General features: G+C 36.2%; 1 protein-coding gene across 2 annotated transcripts; it reads right to left on the bottom strand.

Annotated features, from left to right (window-relative positions):
* On the bottom strand, positions 1-11,678 carry pank1b (pantothenate kinase 1b). Of its 2 annotated transcripts, none has more exons than XM_079594969.1 (7): positions 11,128-11,678; positions 8,999-9,351; positions 8,524-8,777; positions 6,629-6,805; positions 6,418-6,541; positions 5,865-5,990; positions 1-3,031 (listed from the first exon to the last, which is right to left on the bottom strand). In XM_079594969.1, the coding sequence occupies exons 1-7, from the start codon at positions 11,387-11,389 to the stop codon at positions 2,972-2,974; spliced, it is 1,356 nt and encodes a 451-aa protein (XP_079451095.1). In that variant the 5' UTR covers positions 11,390-11,678; the 3' UTR covers positions 1-2,971. The 2 variants fall into 2 exon arrangements, with proteins under 2 accessions (XP_079451095.1, XP_079451096.1); XM_079594970.1 differs by lacking the exon at positions 11,128-11,678 and adding an exon at positions 10,231-10,377.
* Positions 11,679-13,690: the final 2,012 nt, after the last annotated feature.

Here is a 13,690-nt window from a genome sequence, read left to right on the forward strand (position 1 = left end):
CCATTTTCCACAATTAACACATTTATTAGATATTTACAAAATAGTTTATTGACAAATGAAGTTAGCTTTTCACATGATGCAACTCAAAACCAATATAAAAATCTCTTAGTGACATGAATTTCAGAGTATCGTGATCAGTTCATTCCTTACGAGGCGCAAGTAAATTAGGGGTCCCTATACGATCAACATCAAATGTTATATCATAAGAAATACATTTAAAATTTGTGTAGTGATTCTGTTTGAGATTCATGTGCGCTGAAAATGAAGTTAAAATAATTATTAGTATAGAATTATACATACTCATTCAGATCACATACCTCAGACAAGTTTGTCAGGAGATTGATGAGGGTTATTAGCATGAAATATTAACATCTAATTATCTAAAATTATACTATTTATAAATACACAATTTAGCTCTAGAAAAAGCTCATAATTCAGCTGTAATGGCGACTCGGCATTTACAATTTAGAACATGCTTTCTGAAAACTGGGCATCGACATGTATAGTTTGGAAGAGACAGAATATATTTATGACAGGGGAGAGAGGTTTTGTACAATTTAACATATAGCGCAAGGAATGAACATGCATTGACATTAGATCTGGTTTACAAGAACAAAACCGGATAAAAAGGCAATTTGACTACATAAGATGGAGCGATCCATCCAAGTGCCTAAGGAAAGTCACCCATGTTGAGAAATCGTTTACATGCTTTGCATTGCCCAAGTTAAAATACAATGTACCGACACATGCATTCAATCCCCCCACCCTACACCCGCCTCTCAAAAGAAATTCAAAACACCTCAAATATACTGTTAAGGATTAATGTATACACATACAGTGACATCTGGATTTAGCATTTGCAACAATACAGAGGATAGAGAGATAAAGCCTTGTCTCCATCAGTAAAAGGCACCCCATAACACTTGGAAGTTACTTTTGTGGCTCAGAGAGATGTTGGGGTGCCATTGTGCATAATCCAGACATCCAAAGACAAAATGGCACCCCACTGCATAAGGCAATTCTAGGACTGAGCAGAGGAAGTAAAGCATGAATCAACAGATAGAAGGAAAAGATATAGAGGCAGTGCACGTAATGTGCTACAGATGTTGTCACAAGCAGATAGAAGACACTTTAATGTCAGCACAGGTCTGTTGTTGAACATGTAGTAGGTTCAGTACATGCACAATAGGTGAATATTTTTTTTTTTACAGTCAATCCTCCAATAAAAAAATGCATTTCGAAATTATTCTTAAATGTACATTTTACTTCCTCTAAGAAGTTTTGGTCTTGCTTGCATTCATGATGAACAGCAAAAAAACCTGCAAATTGCAAGCTTGAAAACTGCTTATTTTATCAGTGCTGTAAAAAATAAAGGATTTAATGTCTTGAGTACATATTTACACTGCTGAAGCCAAATGAGAAAATGCAATTGGTAGAAAAATAATTGCTGTCAAACTATGGCTCAAAGTGAGGGAAAGACGATACATTTTTCTCTTGGAAGTGCTTATGTTTCTGATCCTACATATTTAGACAGATTATAATGACTGCAATAACTATTTTGGAATTTATGATTCCAGCTTTAGGAGCTTGTATTTAACATACATCTGGTTCTGAACAACAATCTTCACAGTTCACAGTCAGACCCAGCTGTACAGTATTAACACAGAGAGTTAAAAGGTGTTTAGGCATAAAGTTAGAGATGCTCATGTAGATACACGAGGGAAAAAAAGGCAAAATATTTGCATTAATAGACAACGTTTAAGCTGAAAATGTTTAAAGGATGAAGGCATTTGCGAGGAGGTTTGACAGTAAATATAAGTCTTGGTTAGCAGTCTCTAATGAAACTTGCATAATGGCATGAATATGACAAGAGATGGTTTGTGCAAATGTTAAATTAAATAAAAAAACAAAACATTATATACTACAGTGTATATACACAGGGTAAACTGTTAACACATTCAGATCAGACAAATATTGGCATTAGGGACTGTAAAACCAAATAAAATGCATCACGGTAAGAAAGGACTTACTGAGTGTAGTGAACTATGAGAATTCTCCATCTGATGAAGATACTGTGTTTTCCAGTCAATATTGGTCCCAACACAATCCGTGTCAGCTCAGGTGCATATGCTCACTGTTCATTAGACAGACCAGTTAAAAGGAGGTAAATATATCTTAGAAACTACAGCTACTCATGTCAACAATCCACTAATCGTACAAGGCCCAATGAAGATAAAACAGGTCTACCTGACGATTCTTTTTGCTAATTCTGTAAGTAATTGAAAAAGTACTGAAATTCAACTGTCATTTGCTGTATTAAAAAGATGTTAGAATTTTTAACTTGGACTCACACTTTAGTGTCCAAATTGATTTTACGCTTAATAATACAACTTAGCATTTTTTATGTAATACAGATATGATGAATGCTCATATGTGACTAGAACAGGGGGAGAAAAGTCCCATGTAAATTACTCTTAAGGACAGTCAACTAATGATCAATCTGATTTGCAGTTCAAAGCATGATTTGTTTAGAGGGGAAGGTTGTTTTTTATGATGTCCCACTAATAAACATAACACTCACCTCCAAACCCTTTTCATATGTTACAATTATTTTTATAAAGCTCACAAACTGGGTGTAGAGGGAGTATACAGGCATTATAATTAGTGTCCTAAATCATCATCCAATCAAAATATCAATACACGGCAAAGCCAAAGCTGTGCTGGATTTATAGAAGCGGAAATGAGGCACACTTAACATGAAGTGCAGCTCATCACACACTGAAAGTGCGTTGTTGTTGCATCATTTTGTCTTGGTCACCTGCTTCTGTCACAAGCATAGACGGGCCAATGTGTCGATGATTTGAAGGGAGACTCGATCATATTATTAAATGGCTTTTCCTTATTAGGGGATGTGGCTTTCCTGAAATCTTACAGCAGCTTCTGGTTTGAAGGTTGGGGTTTCTTCAGTGTCTCAGGAGTCTTCAGTCATCTTCAGTAGCTCTAGGAAGGCACCAACAGCTCCAAAATATCCCTGTGGAACAGAAGCAGAGCATTCTATTATATTTCCATACATGCTCATTTCATATACTGTGGCATCTGTTAAGGCCTATGATCAATTTATGGCTGATATTTTGACATACTGTATATGAAGTACATTCAAACATTTGGGGAAAGTAATTTAGTTTGGAAAGAAAATAATAGTTTAATTCAGCAAGGATACATTGAACTGATGAAAAGTGACAAGACATTTATAATTTTACTAAAGATTTCTATTTGACATAGAATGCTTCTCTTTTTTCATAAAAGAATCCTGAATAAAAAGTGTCATGGTTTCCACAAAAATAAAAATCAACATCGATAATAATAAGAAAAACTTCTTGAGCACAAAATTAGCATATTAGAAGTTTTTCTGAAGGATCATGTGAGACAATTCAGGTTTGCCACCACAATAATGAATTACAACTTAAAATGTGTCGGTTTTATTATTGTAATAACATTTAACAATATTACAGTTTGACTGTACTTTTAATCAAATAAGTGCAGCCTTTGTTAGCATAAGAGAAAATATAAAAAACTAAATATACATTTAAATGATAGTGTATATAAAATATAGAATTTAATAATATCTTATGAGATGCACACAACATAGCTGAACATAAATGTGTTATTTACGAAATATTTTCTCAAAGTGCACACTATTTGACAGCAGAAATCAACATTATCCATTGACAGGAGTGTGGAATTTATGATTTATGAAGGTTTTGGATCTTTTGGACACAAGGGGGAGCTAAAAGTCCCGTTAATCAGCAAAGCAGTCATACAGTGACAAGCACTGACTATTGCAGGGGAGGAAAGACAGGTAAGTTCATAATTCAAATTAACCTTGTTTATTATATACCTATATATAACTTTTGACGGCTACTCATCTGTTGTTGTTTTTTAGTTTATAAATCCTAAAGCAAAATGTGCTCATTTTCATCTTAATCCCTAATATTAAAATACTCACATTCTTCTTCAGTAACACATTTCACTGTTATTTACCAGCTTTTATGGTCTGATTTTCTTCACCTGTACCTATATCTGAATAACGGGACTGAACAGGACTGAAATGTACAGTGTGAAAAGACTAGAACATCTTGTTATAATCAATGAATCTGCCTACATATCTATTAAAGATGTTGGAGTAAATACATTAAAGGGGGGGTACAATGGTGTTTCATGTATTCAGAGTTGTTTACAGTGTTAAAGAGATGGATTCTCATGCTAATAATGGCCAAAGTTTGAAAAGTTATTTTGAACGAATAACAGAGAATTTCTGTGCTGAAAATCATACTTCCGGGTTGCAACACGTTTCGGCTGTTTTTTTTCTATCGTAGATCTAATGACGTAGACCAGAGTGGAACTCCTTATATGAGCATTGCTCTCGGAAAAGCGCGTTCACGCACACGTCGACCAGAGAAGAGAAATACCGCGCTCATCGGCGCATAGACATCATATATCTCTATATAATATCTATGCATCGACGCGCTACTACCGGAAATCATCATCAGCAGCGCTAAATAGGAATGGTTGATGTCAAGAATGTCTCCAAAAAAGTGTGTTTTGGGATGTGAGGGAAAGTTTACCTTGTCCAGCTTCCCAAAGAACCCAGTGTTACTGGAACAGTGGATGCAGTTTGTATTTCCGGGACAGCAAAGGAGTGTGGCAAGTGCGGTTTTGTGTTCTGGTCATTTCAGTGACGAATGTTTTATTAACAAGGCCGAGGTCGTCGCTGGATTTGCAAACCAAATACTATATATATAGTAATATGACCTACCGCACCACGATCGATAATAAGCAAACCTTCCCGGGCGCTCCCGCTTGACTCTATAGCTCCGCCCACGCCCAGAATCAAGGACCTCGGCTTTTTCCGGTTAGAATCGGAAAGCTGTATTTTTATTTTATAAATATGATGAAACTAAAGACTTTTTGGAGATATGAAGGACGCACTATTACTCTATAGGTACTCAAGATTAACATGAGATTGACTGAAACTAAGTATTTTACCCCCCCTTTAAAATTTACAAAAATATATTTTTTTTTAAAAGAAGTTACATCAGCAAAATTACATTTCTGACTTTTACGGAATATTCACAGAATTTTTATATTTCAATATTTTTGGCCGGTCTTTAAAGACTTCATATTTTAAATGTGTATGCAAATTAACTAAAAGCAACAAAACTCAAATTCTGATTTCGTGGAGAGTTTCAAGGCACCTAATTTTAATTTATAATCTTTAATGTCTCCACTATAAATAATCTCATGTGTATTCTGATCCAATCTGACTTCTGACCTGTAATGCTGCCTGAATCATAATCATACACTGTTCGTTCGTTGGCCAGAGGAGAACTGGCCCCCGACTGAGCCTGGTTTCTCCCAAGGTTTTTTTCTCTCTTTTCTGTCACCTGATGGAGTTTTGGTTCCTTGCCACTGTTTCCTTGGCTTTTGGCTTGCTTAGTTGCGGACATTTAATTGAATATTCAATATTATTGATTTCTTAAGGTGGACGATGACACAATTGTCTTCTAGAAACAAACTTTGTTGTATTATTTTCATGTTATCACTGTGAAGCTGCTTTGATACAATCTGTATTGTAAAAAGCACTATATAAATAAAGGTGACTTGACTATTAAAACATTGTTAATAATATGTGTGTGCTTATTGGTTGATTCCAAGAGTTATAAAATGCTATATACTGGCTTGGCTGATACATTGATTGAACACTATGGAGAATGCTATGGTAAGTCTTTATTAATGGAACTAATTTTAGCATTGACAGGGAATTAAAATTCTATAATAAAAAAAATATAAAATAAAAGTCTTACTTCATGTTCTAAGAAAAGGGCTTTCAGTTGACCGTTAGACCAGAAGTCCATGGCATAAGCTAGCAGCTTAGTTGATACAGTGTTGATCCGAAGGAAATTCCCAACAAAAACCACTTTATCGATATTCTGGAGGATATAAAACACAAAAACAGACAGTCAGAATAAACAGTGATACTGTTCCAAATTTGAATTTGATGAAGAGAAAACAGGAAATATCCACATTACACATGTTGACTTTTACACCAGAGTATTTTAGGAAAAAAAAAAAAGTTTATCCATCTTGTGGCTGTTCCGTGTGCTGTGATAGCCCTGTACAATGCTGCTTGATCTCCATGCCACAAGACAACACTGTAAAGAAGCTCAGAGCACACAGAGTTCAGGCCCATCTTTAGTACCACAGACTTGATATTGTTTGTGTCATGGGGTAATGCCCATTGAATTAAACTTATGCAATTTTAATAAAACAATCAATCAATGTGGCTGGAAGCCTGGGAATATGGATAGAAACAGTTCTTTAAGTGAGCTTTTGCATTAAGAGAAAATGTCTTCAAACCTCGTTCACTGCACACATGCGGGCGATGGAGCCGATGTTGTTTGTGATGGTGACAAGAGTGGCCCTGGCCAGGTCCTCTTTACTTATACTATCACGTTTTTCCTTGCTCATCATATGACCAAAACTAACAAATTAAAGAAGAAAAAAAAAAAAGTGTAAATCACAAATATGATCATTTTTTACATATGAATGCTGGCAAATCTGTCTGTACCTGGAAGCAACGGCAGAGCCCTGGAGACCGAAGCGTTCATAATCGCCACCGTAAATGTCCTTCACAAGTTTGTCCACATTTGTGCTGTCCCCTTTAGCTGCCATCTCTAAGGCTTCCTCAAATGTATCACAGCCGGTCAGCAAGCAACACAGGCCTAGAAACGTACCACCTCCTAAACTGAATCACAACCAATGAAGCAAATGAATGTCAGAGTATTTCAAGACTGCTGCATTGCTTTAAGTAGGTTCATCAGAGATCTTGTTTTTACAACAAATGTAACTATTTTCATTACAAAATAACATCCACAACATCAAAATCATCATTTATCATGTTTACTTAGTTGTTTCAAACCTGTATGCATTTCTTTCTTCTGCTGAACACAAAAGACGATATTTTGAATGTAACCAAACAGTTTATGTACCCCATTGACATCTATAGTATTTTTGTCCTACTATGAAAGTCAATGGGGTTCATCAACTGTCTGGTTACATACATTCTTCAAAATCTATTCCTTTGTGTTCAGCAGAAGAAAGAAATGCATACAGGTTTGAAACACCTTGAAGGTGAGTAAATGATGATGAATTTTCATTTTTAAGTGAACTATTCCTTTAAAGCTGCACTATGGACTGTCATGTGGCATCCTTTCATAAATTATCTTCAAAACCAATTACCGTATAACTGTAAATGGAAGAACTGATGCTGGTGTCAGGTTTTGCTGATGATTTACTGATGTTATTCTTTCTTTTTTCTTTGTAATGTTTATTGTAATGTTGAAAATAAAAAAGTTGATGTTGTTGTTGTTCATTTGATAATGAAATGTGGCCATGAATTTAGAATTTCACGATTTAAATAAAACAATGGAAAAAATTTGTAGAACATGGCCATGATTTAAAGAGATATTTCACCCAAAACTAAAAATTCCGTCAACATTTACTCGCCCTCTTAGAAATGTATTTCCAAACCCGCAAGACTTTCGTTCATCTTGAGGTTCATTCTCGTGTTCATTACGCAGCACGTTTGTCCTTCCACAAGAACCAATGAAGTTTGTTTGTGCACGTCATGCAAGTGCGGTTGAGCTTCTGTTTATATTCGCCGATCAATGTTTATATGAAATGTATGTGAAATTCCTCGGTCACGCTTAACAACTAAAAGAGATTGTGCTTTCCATTTTTATATTGTATTCTTTCTTTGTATTTTACTGTGTTTTATCCAATCCGTTTGAAATTGTACAGCACTTTGGTACACATTGTTTTTTAAGGTGCTTTATAAATAAACTTTGATTTGAAATAAACTTTGATATGTGAATAAGCCTAAATTCAATCAATTCATCATATGTGTGATATGTGATCGTTAAAGTGATCGTGATCACATCAAAGTGATTGTGTCTCTTCAGAAAATTTGGACTAACCACTCAATTCATATGGATTAGTTTTACGATCTCTTTAACTTTTTGAAGCGTCAATGTGGTAGTCGCGTAGCTGTCAATGGAGGGACAGAAATCTCTCAGATTTCATTTAAAATATCTTCATTTGTGTTCAGTAGATGAATGAGTAAATCAGTCTTACGGGTTTGGAACGACATGAGGGTGAGTATTTTGTGTGAATATCCCTTTAACTAAAATGACAAAACAAATGAACAAGTAAAAAAAATGTCTCCGTACTTTGGCAATGCACTTCTGTGGGAATAAATATGATGGTTTGAGGTTTATCTATGGTTCGGAAATAACATATCTGATAAACATGTCATCAAGTCAGGAAGTAAAATTTCTGCCACTGTAGTAGCCAGATCTTATTTTCTTACATACGCAAGTCACGTATACAAGCAAGGACAGTTGACATAAACCTGAAATGAACATGTTTGCTTAGCTACAAGAAAAAGATGATGCAGGAATTCACCTAGTGCCCGTGACCCGCTTGTAATCATCCTTGGAGTAGACGGCCAGGATGCTAACCCCCGAGCCAATGTTTACCAGCAACATAGGGAAGGGGTTCTCCAGGCTAAATGGCCTCTTGACACAGTTTTCAGGGTCAGAGGGATTTTGGAAAAAATAACACTCTGGATGGCCATTGAACCCGACTGAGTCAACATACAGCAGACCGTGAATAAGACAGTCCAGTTCATCCAGCTTCTGCAGCTCCAAACTAGCCACCTGTGGGAACAAATAAATACACAATCATAAATGTGAAAGGGTGTATCCGATGTTAGCAATTTCTTGTCCTGATAACAGTAATAGGATAAATGGCAGCAAGATAACCAGTCATTGTAAACAAAACACTAGTCTGGCACGGATCAACATATTTTCCGCATTCATTCTTTTGCGAATATTATAAAATCCATTATTATGTTGCCATTCCTCTGTGGATCATGTACCGTTCTGAAGTCTTCCTCAAACTTGTATGCGCCCCCACCCGTGGCACACAGCGTGGTGTGCAGGCTGGAGAAGTTCTTGTCTTGGCCCATTTGGATGAAGCGGTGCATGTCTTGAGTGGGGAACCGAATGAAGTGCAGGTTGCCTTTGCGGCCACACATGGTGAGGTTCTTCAACTCCAGGTGAACATCACGGATACCCGTGTTTCCATAGGCCACGTTGGAGGTCAGGTAGCGGCGGATGCTCTTCAGGCTCTCCACTTCCTCTTGTTCTTCTTCAGCAGCGATGTCCTTGGGCTCAAAGTAAACCAGCTTTACCAGTGTGCCTCCGATATCCATTCCGAACCATGGAAAGGCTGAAACAAAAACAAGTTTTAGAAAGGGAAATTTCAATATTATTTTCTTCCCAAACAGCATAACCTTAATATTTTTGTGTGATATCAATTGGTGTGAAATTGGACTAAAAAAAAATTGGATTATTGGTAATACTTGAATACATTTTTTTTGTGTTTAAACGATTTTAGTTTAATAAGTATATTAATGATACTGTCTGATTGCAAATTACTGACTACTTTGACCGAGGGAAAGAGAGTATTTTGGTCTATTCACACTGTTGCATGTGGGGCCTTTTGTTGCCATGGTAACAGCAGTTTCAAAGAGATTGCCTATCTATTCAGAGAAACATCCTGTCTTTAAAATAAAAGTTACACATCTCACACAATCTTTCCAGCATAAAAGTCTATCTTTAAAAAAAATGCTTAGACTTTTAGTATTCCACAGTATTTCTTTTAGTAACCTTAGTGAATCAGTGACATGTTTTATTGTTTGAGAGAAAGCAGTTTCTTATGTCATTGATTAGTTAAGGCAGCCTGTGTTTAGATCAGTGATGATAATGTAGCTGGCAGACCTACATGTGGGTGAAAGGTGTGTGTACTCCTTGTGTCAGAGAGCAAAGTACTCCAAAGTCACCAAGAACACAGTGACATTACGTGCACAAAAAGTGAGGTTACAGCTGTTTACACTACAGTAAACATATTTTAAAACAATATCAATAAATATCAACAACGCATAACTTATACTAGGTATGGGTGCATTACTGTTACTGCAACTACTTGATTAGTAGGTTTGACAGTAAACTTCAGAAAGATGCAAAAATGGAATCATATATTTAAAAAAAAAAAAGTTTTTACTGTCGTGAACTGATTTCATTGATTAAATGTTATGCAAGACCTTACCTTGCTTTTTCACAATTAGTTTCATACTTTCAGGTGAGACAGACAGGATTATGCAGACAGCAATGAAGCACGCAACGATCTAATCAATATATGAATATGTCATTCAAATGCAGCTGTCAGAAGAATAAATGTGTTCATGTCAGCTGGCAGGTGTGCTATTGCCTTTTTATGTTCATTTAACAAGAACTGTAAAGTCTGCAAGCTCATTTCCCCACCCCGTTGTGTGATACTTCCCTCTCATTGGCTGATCAAGCATGCCTTTCATATCTGGCGTGTTTTGTCCACACCCCCCTTTTTCTGATCTGGCCAATGAAATCTTCACAGCAAACATCACATTGATTTCACAACAAATAACCCTGTCTTTCAGAAACACATAAACCTCTTAATACAGGCACATTTGAAATGTGTATAATTTTTAAGCTATTTTTCTTTTAAATTAGGCTACCCTCTTGTTGTTGTTGGTTTTTTAATTGCGAAGAACACAATAAATTTGGTTCATTACTTCCGGGACTTCATGTCACTGAACAGGCTCTCTTCTCATTTTCAGGATCTCGATACAAATATGAATAAAAACGTAATGCGAAAAAATCTGATTCATCGTTACAAACAATTTAGTCAAACAGTAAGAAAATACATTTTACATTTTACGTAGCCTACAGTAAGATAACCTTTATTTATCATGAAAATACGAACAATTAATACGTCAATTAAATTAAATAAAGAAAATTCAAGTTTTGTGCCCTTGGCTTGAGTCGTTTTTAGTTGCTTAAATTATAGATTTTTAAATAAAAAATAAACCATACCTCAAACATATTTATTTACTGTATGTCTATGTTGTGTTAAGGCAATGTTCCGTTTAAGTTACAATTTAATATGAACGTGAAAACCCCGACTTACGTGGTCTGTTCTTCTTTCCCGAATCCATGCGTCTTCTGAGTCTGCAGCGCTTCGCAGGCGAACCATTGTTGTGTACATCCTGATGAAGATGGTGGAAATTTTCAATACCATTATGGCCACCGCTACTGTCACTGGCACCCAGACCACCTCCGCTAGACGAAATGCAGTCCCCGTTACCGGACTGCGGGGTGTGAAATCCGTTCACTGAACCGTTCGTGTAGTGCGTCGTTCCGTTTTGATCGGATGTTTCAGCATTTTCCATTATTTACGTAGCAAATGTAAACGCTCAGAAGACCGATAAGTACAGCGACTCGACGTTTCGAAGGCGCTTCGAAATGTAGGCTACAATTGTTTTATCGGAATTCTAATGCTGATGGGTTGTAGAGATGAAGACAATAGATAGGTCTTCAACATCTTATTCGAGGTCACTGTCGGTCATTTCTTCTTTACACGCTGTATGGCTGTTTCGAGTCAAACAGCCGGTACATGCGACGTCACTAAGGAAAATGCCTCCACTCCCTCTGCTGAAACGTCATGTTTCAGAGCCGCCTACTTACATGTAGCATAGGCTACTATTTGTTACTGTATCATACAGCAGCACAGGCATGTTAAAAACTGACAACGCGTTTGCGTAGCATAGGCTAAGTTGAATTAAGTAGGCTAGGCCTAGTCTTGATTAATTTTAGAACACTGGGAGAGAAAGTCTTCTTCAAATGTCACTGTTTAGACTGACTGGTGTCTAAGGAGTGTATTCAATGGATACTCCGTGTTGTCAAACCAGGTAGGCTATTAAATAAAACTGCACGATTCACGAACAATATAGCCTACGTGAGTAAGAGGAATTGGAAAAAACAAACATACAACACTCGCTGACAATGTAGGACTACACGCCATTTTAATGCATGAGTTGTTCGCCCTTTTCAGTTTTTAAATTGATTTTATATTCAAATCAAGATTATTTTGCATCACTCAGTTATGATGGCTGTTAGCCTATGTGAGGGTGGAACAATTATTAAAAAAAGAGCAAGGTTTGGATATCAGTCTTCAATTGGGCCACTAGTCAGAACTGAATATGAAATGAATTCTCTGGAATTCCTAAGAAATGTAACCAAAAAAAAAGAGTTTGCGGTCAGTATTTACCATGCAAAACATTTCAAATAACTTCTACCTACCTATATGCAGTTATGCTGTTTAAAGGAATCATTGATAAAACCTACAAATTCTGCATACCCCAATGCATTCAGATTTTTAGGTTCTCTCAACTATTGTCTTAAAAATATCCCACGTAGCTACGTTGTCAATTTTAATTTGCAAAATGCCTAATGCAGCAGGCTATAAATTCATCATGGCAACAACAGACTTCATGTTCAAAAAATGAAATGACACATATTGAGCTAGGCTATAGCATGAAAAGGTTGTACATAGACCTCAATGCCTGACATACAAAATGCAAGGACAATAAACAAATGTAAAAAAAAATAGCTCTTGAATTCATAAAAAAACAAATAGTAACTAACAAAAATGACAAAACAAAAGTTTAAAAAAGGCCAGAAAACAGAAACAATAATCACATAACAGTAACTGCACAATTTTGAATGATGCAGTGATTGTTGGGAACTCAAAAATTGTTAAATGTACATTTTGGGGGAATTCTATTGGTCTAACATGTTTTTTTTCCCCTTAGAATTTAGCATGTAGCCTAAAATGCACATTTTGCACACCATGAAATGTAAATCAATTGTTGTTTCGTCTTAACATTTCTTAATGTGGTATTGCCTCAAGAGGGCGCTATAAGCGTGATAGAAGTCAATTTTTCACAGGTATTGTCATTTTAGTTTCTATGTTTTATGGGGACTTTTCACAAGACATAATGATTATTATACTGTACAAACAGTATATTGCAAAACCCAACCCTACCTACCCATCACAGAAAACGTTCTGCATTTTTACATTAAAACAAAACAAAACAAAACATAATTTAGTACAAAATAATTTCCCTCGTGGTCTGGCTTGTCCTCACAATGTGGGTGATCTCAGGTTTTACTATCCTGAGGGACAGTCCTATCCTTATCTATAGATCTATACTATCCTTAAATTGTGGGACAGATCCCTCCAATATAAACCTGAAAACAAACACGCACACGCACACGCACACACACACACACACACACACACACACACACACACACACACACACACACACACACACACACACACACACACACAAATGGTCTTAACCATTGTAATTACAAATCACTATTCATGAAATTAGCAATAATTGCACAAATACTGCAGAAAAGTAACTTTGCATGGAATAGCCTTCCCTAACTTGCAGACAGCTTTTTACAGGAAAAAGAGTCAGTGTTGTCCCACTCAATGTTAGGCTTCAAAACAGTTCATGAGTAGTTGAAAAATGTGTCCCAGTTCGTTTGAGTTTAATGTGAGGCCAAATATTCACTATATATATATATATATACAATAACAATATTCCTGAGAGCACAATCACCTTCGACTGGTACAAAACGAGCCAATGGTACGCAAAGGACCTTGGTCTGCGGAATTT

This window comes from Phoxinus phoxinus, assembly GCF_949152265.1.
Source record: "Phoxinus phoxinus genome assembly, chromosome: 21".
In the NCBI taxonomy this organism is placed as follows: Eukaryota; Metazoa; Chordata; class Actinopteri; order Cypriniformes; family Leuciscidae; genus Phoxinus; species Phoxinus phoxinus.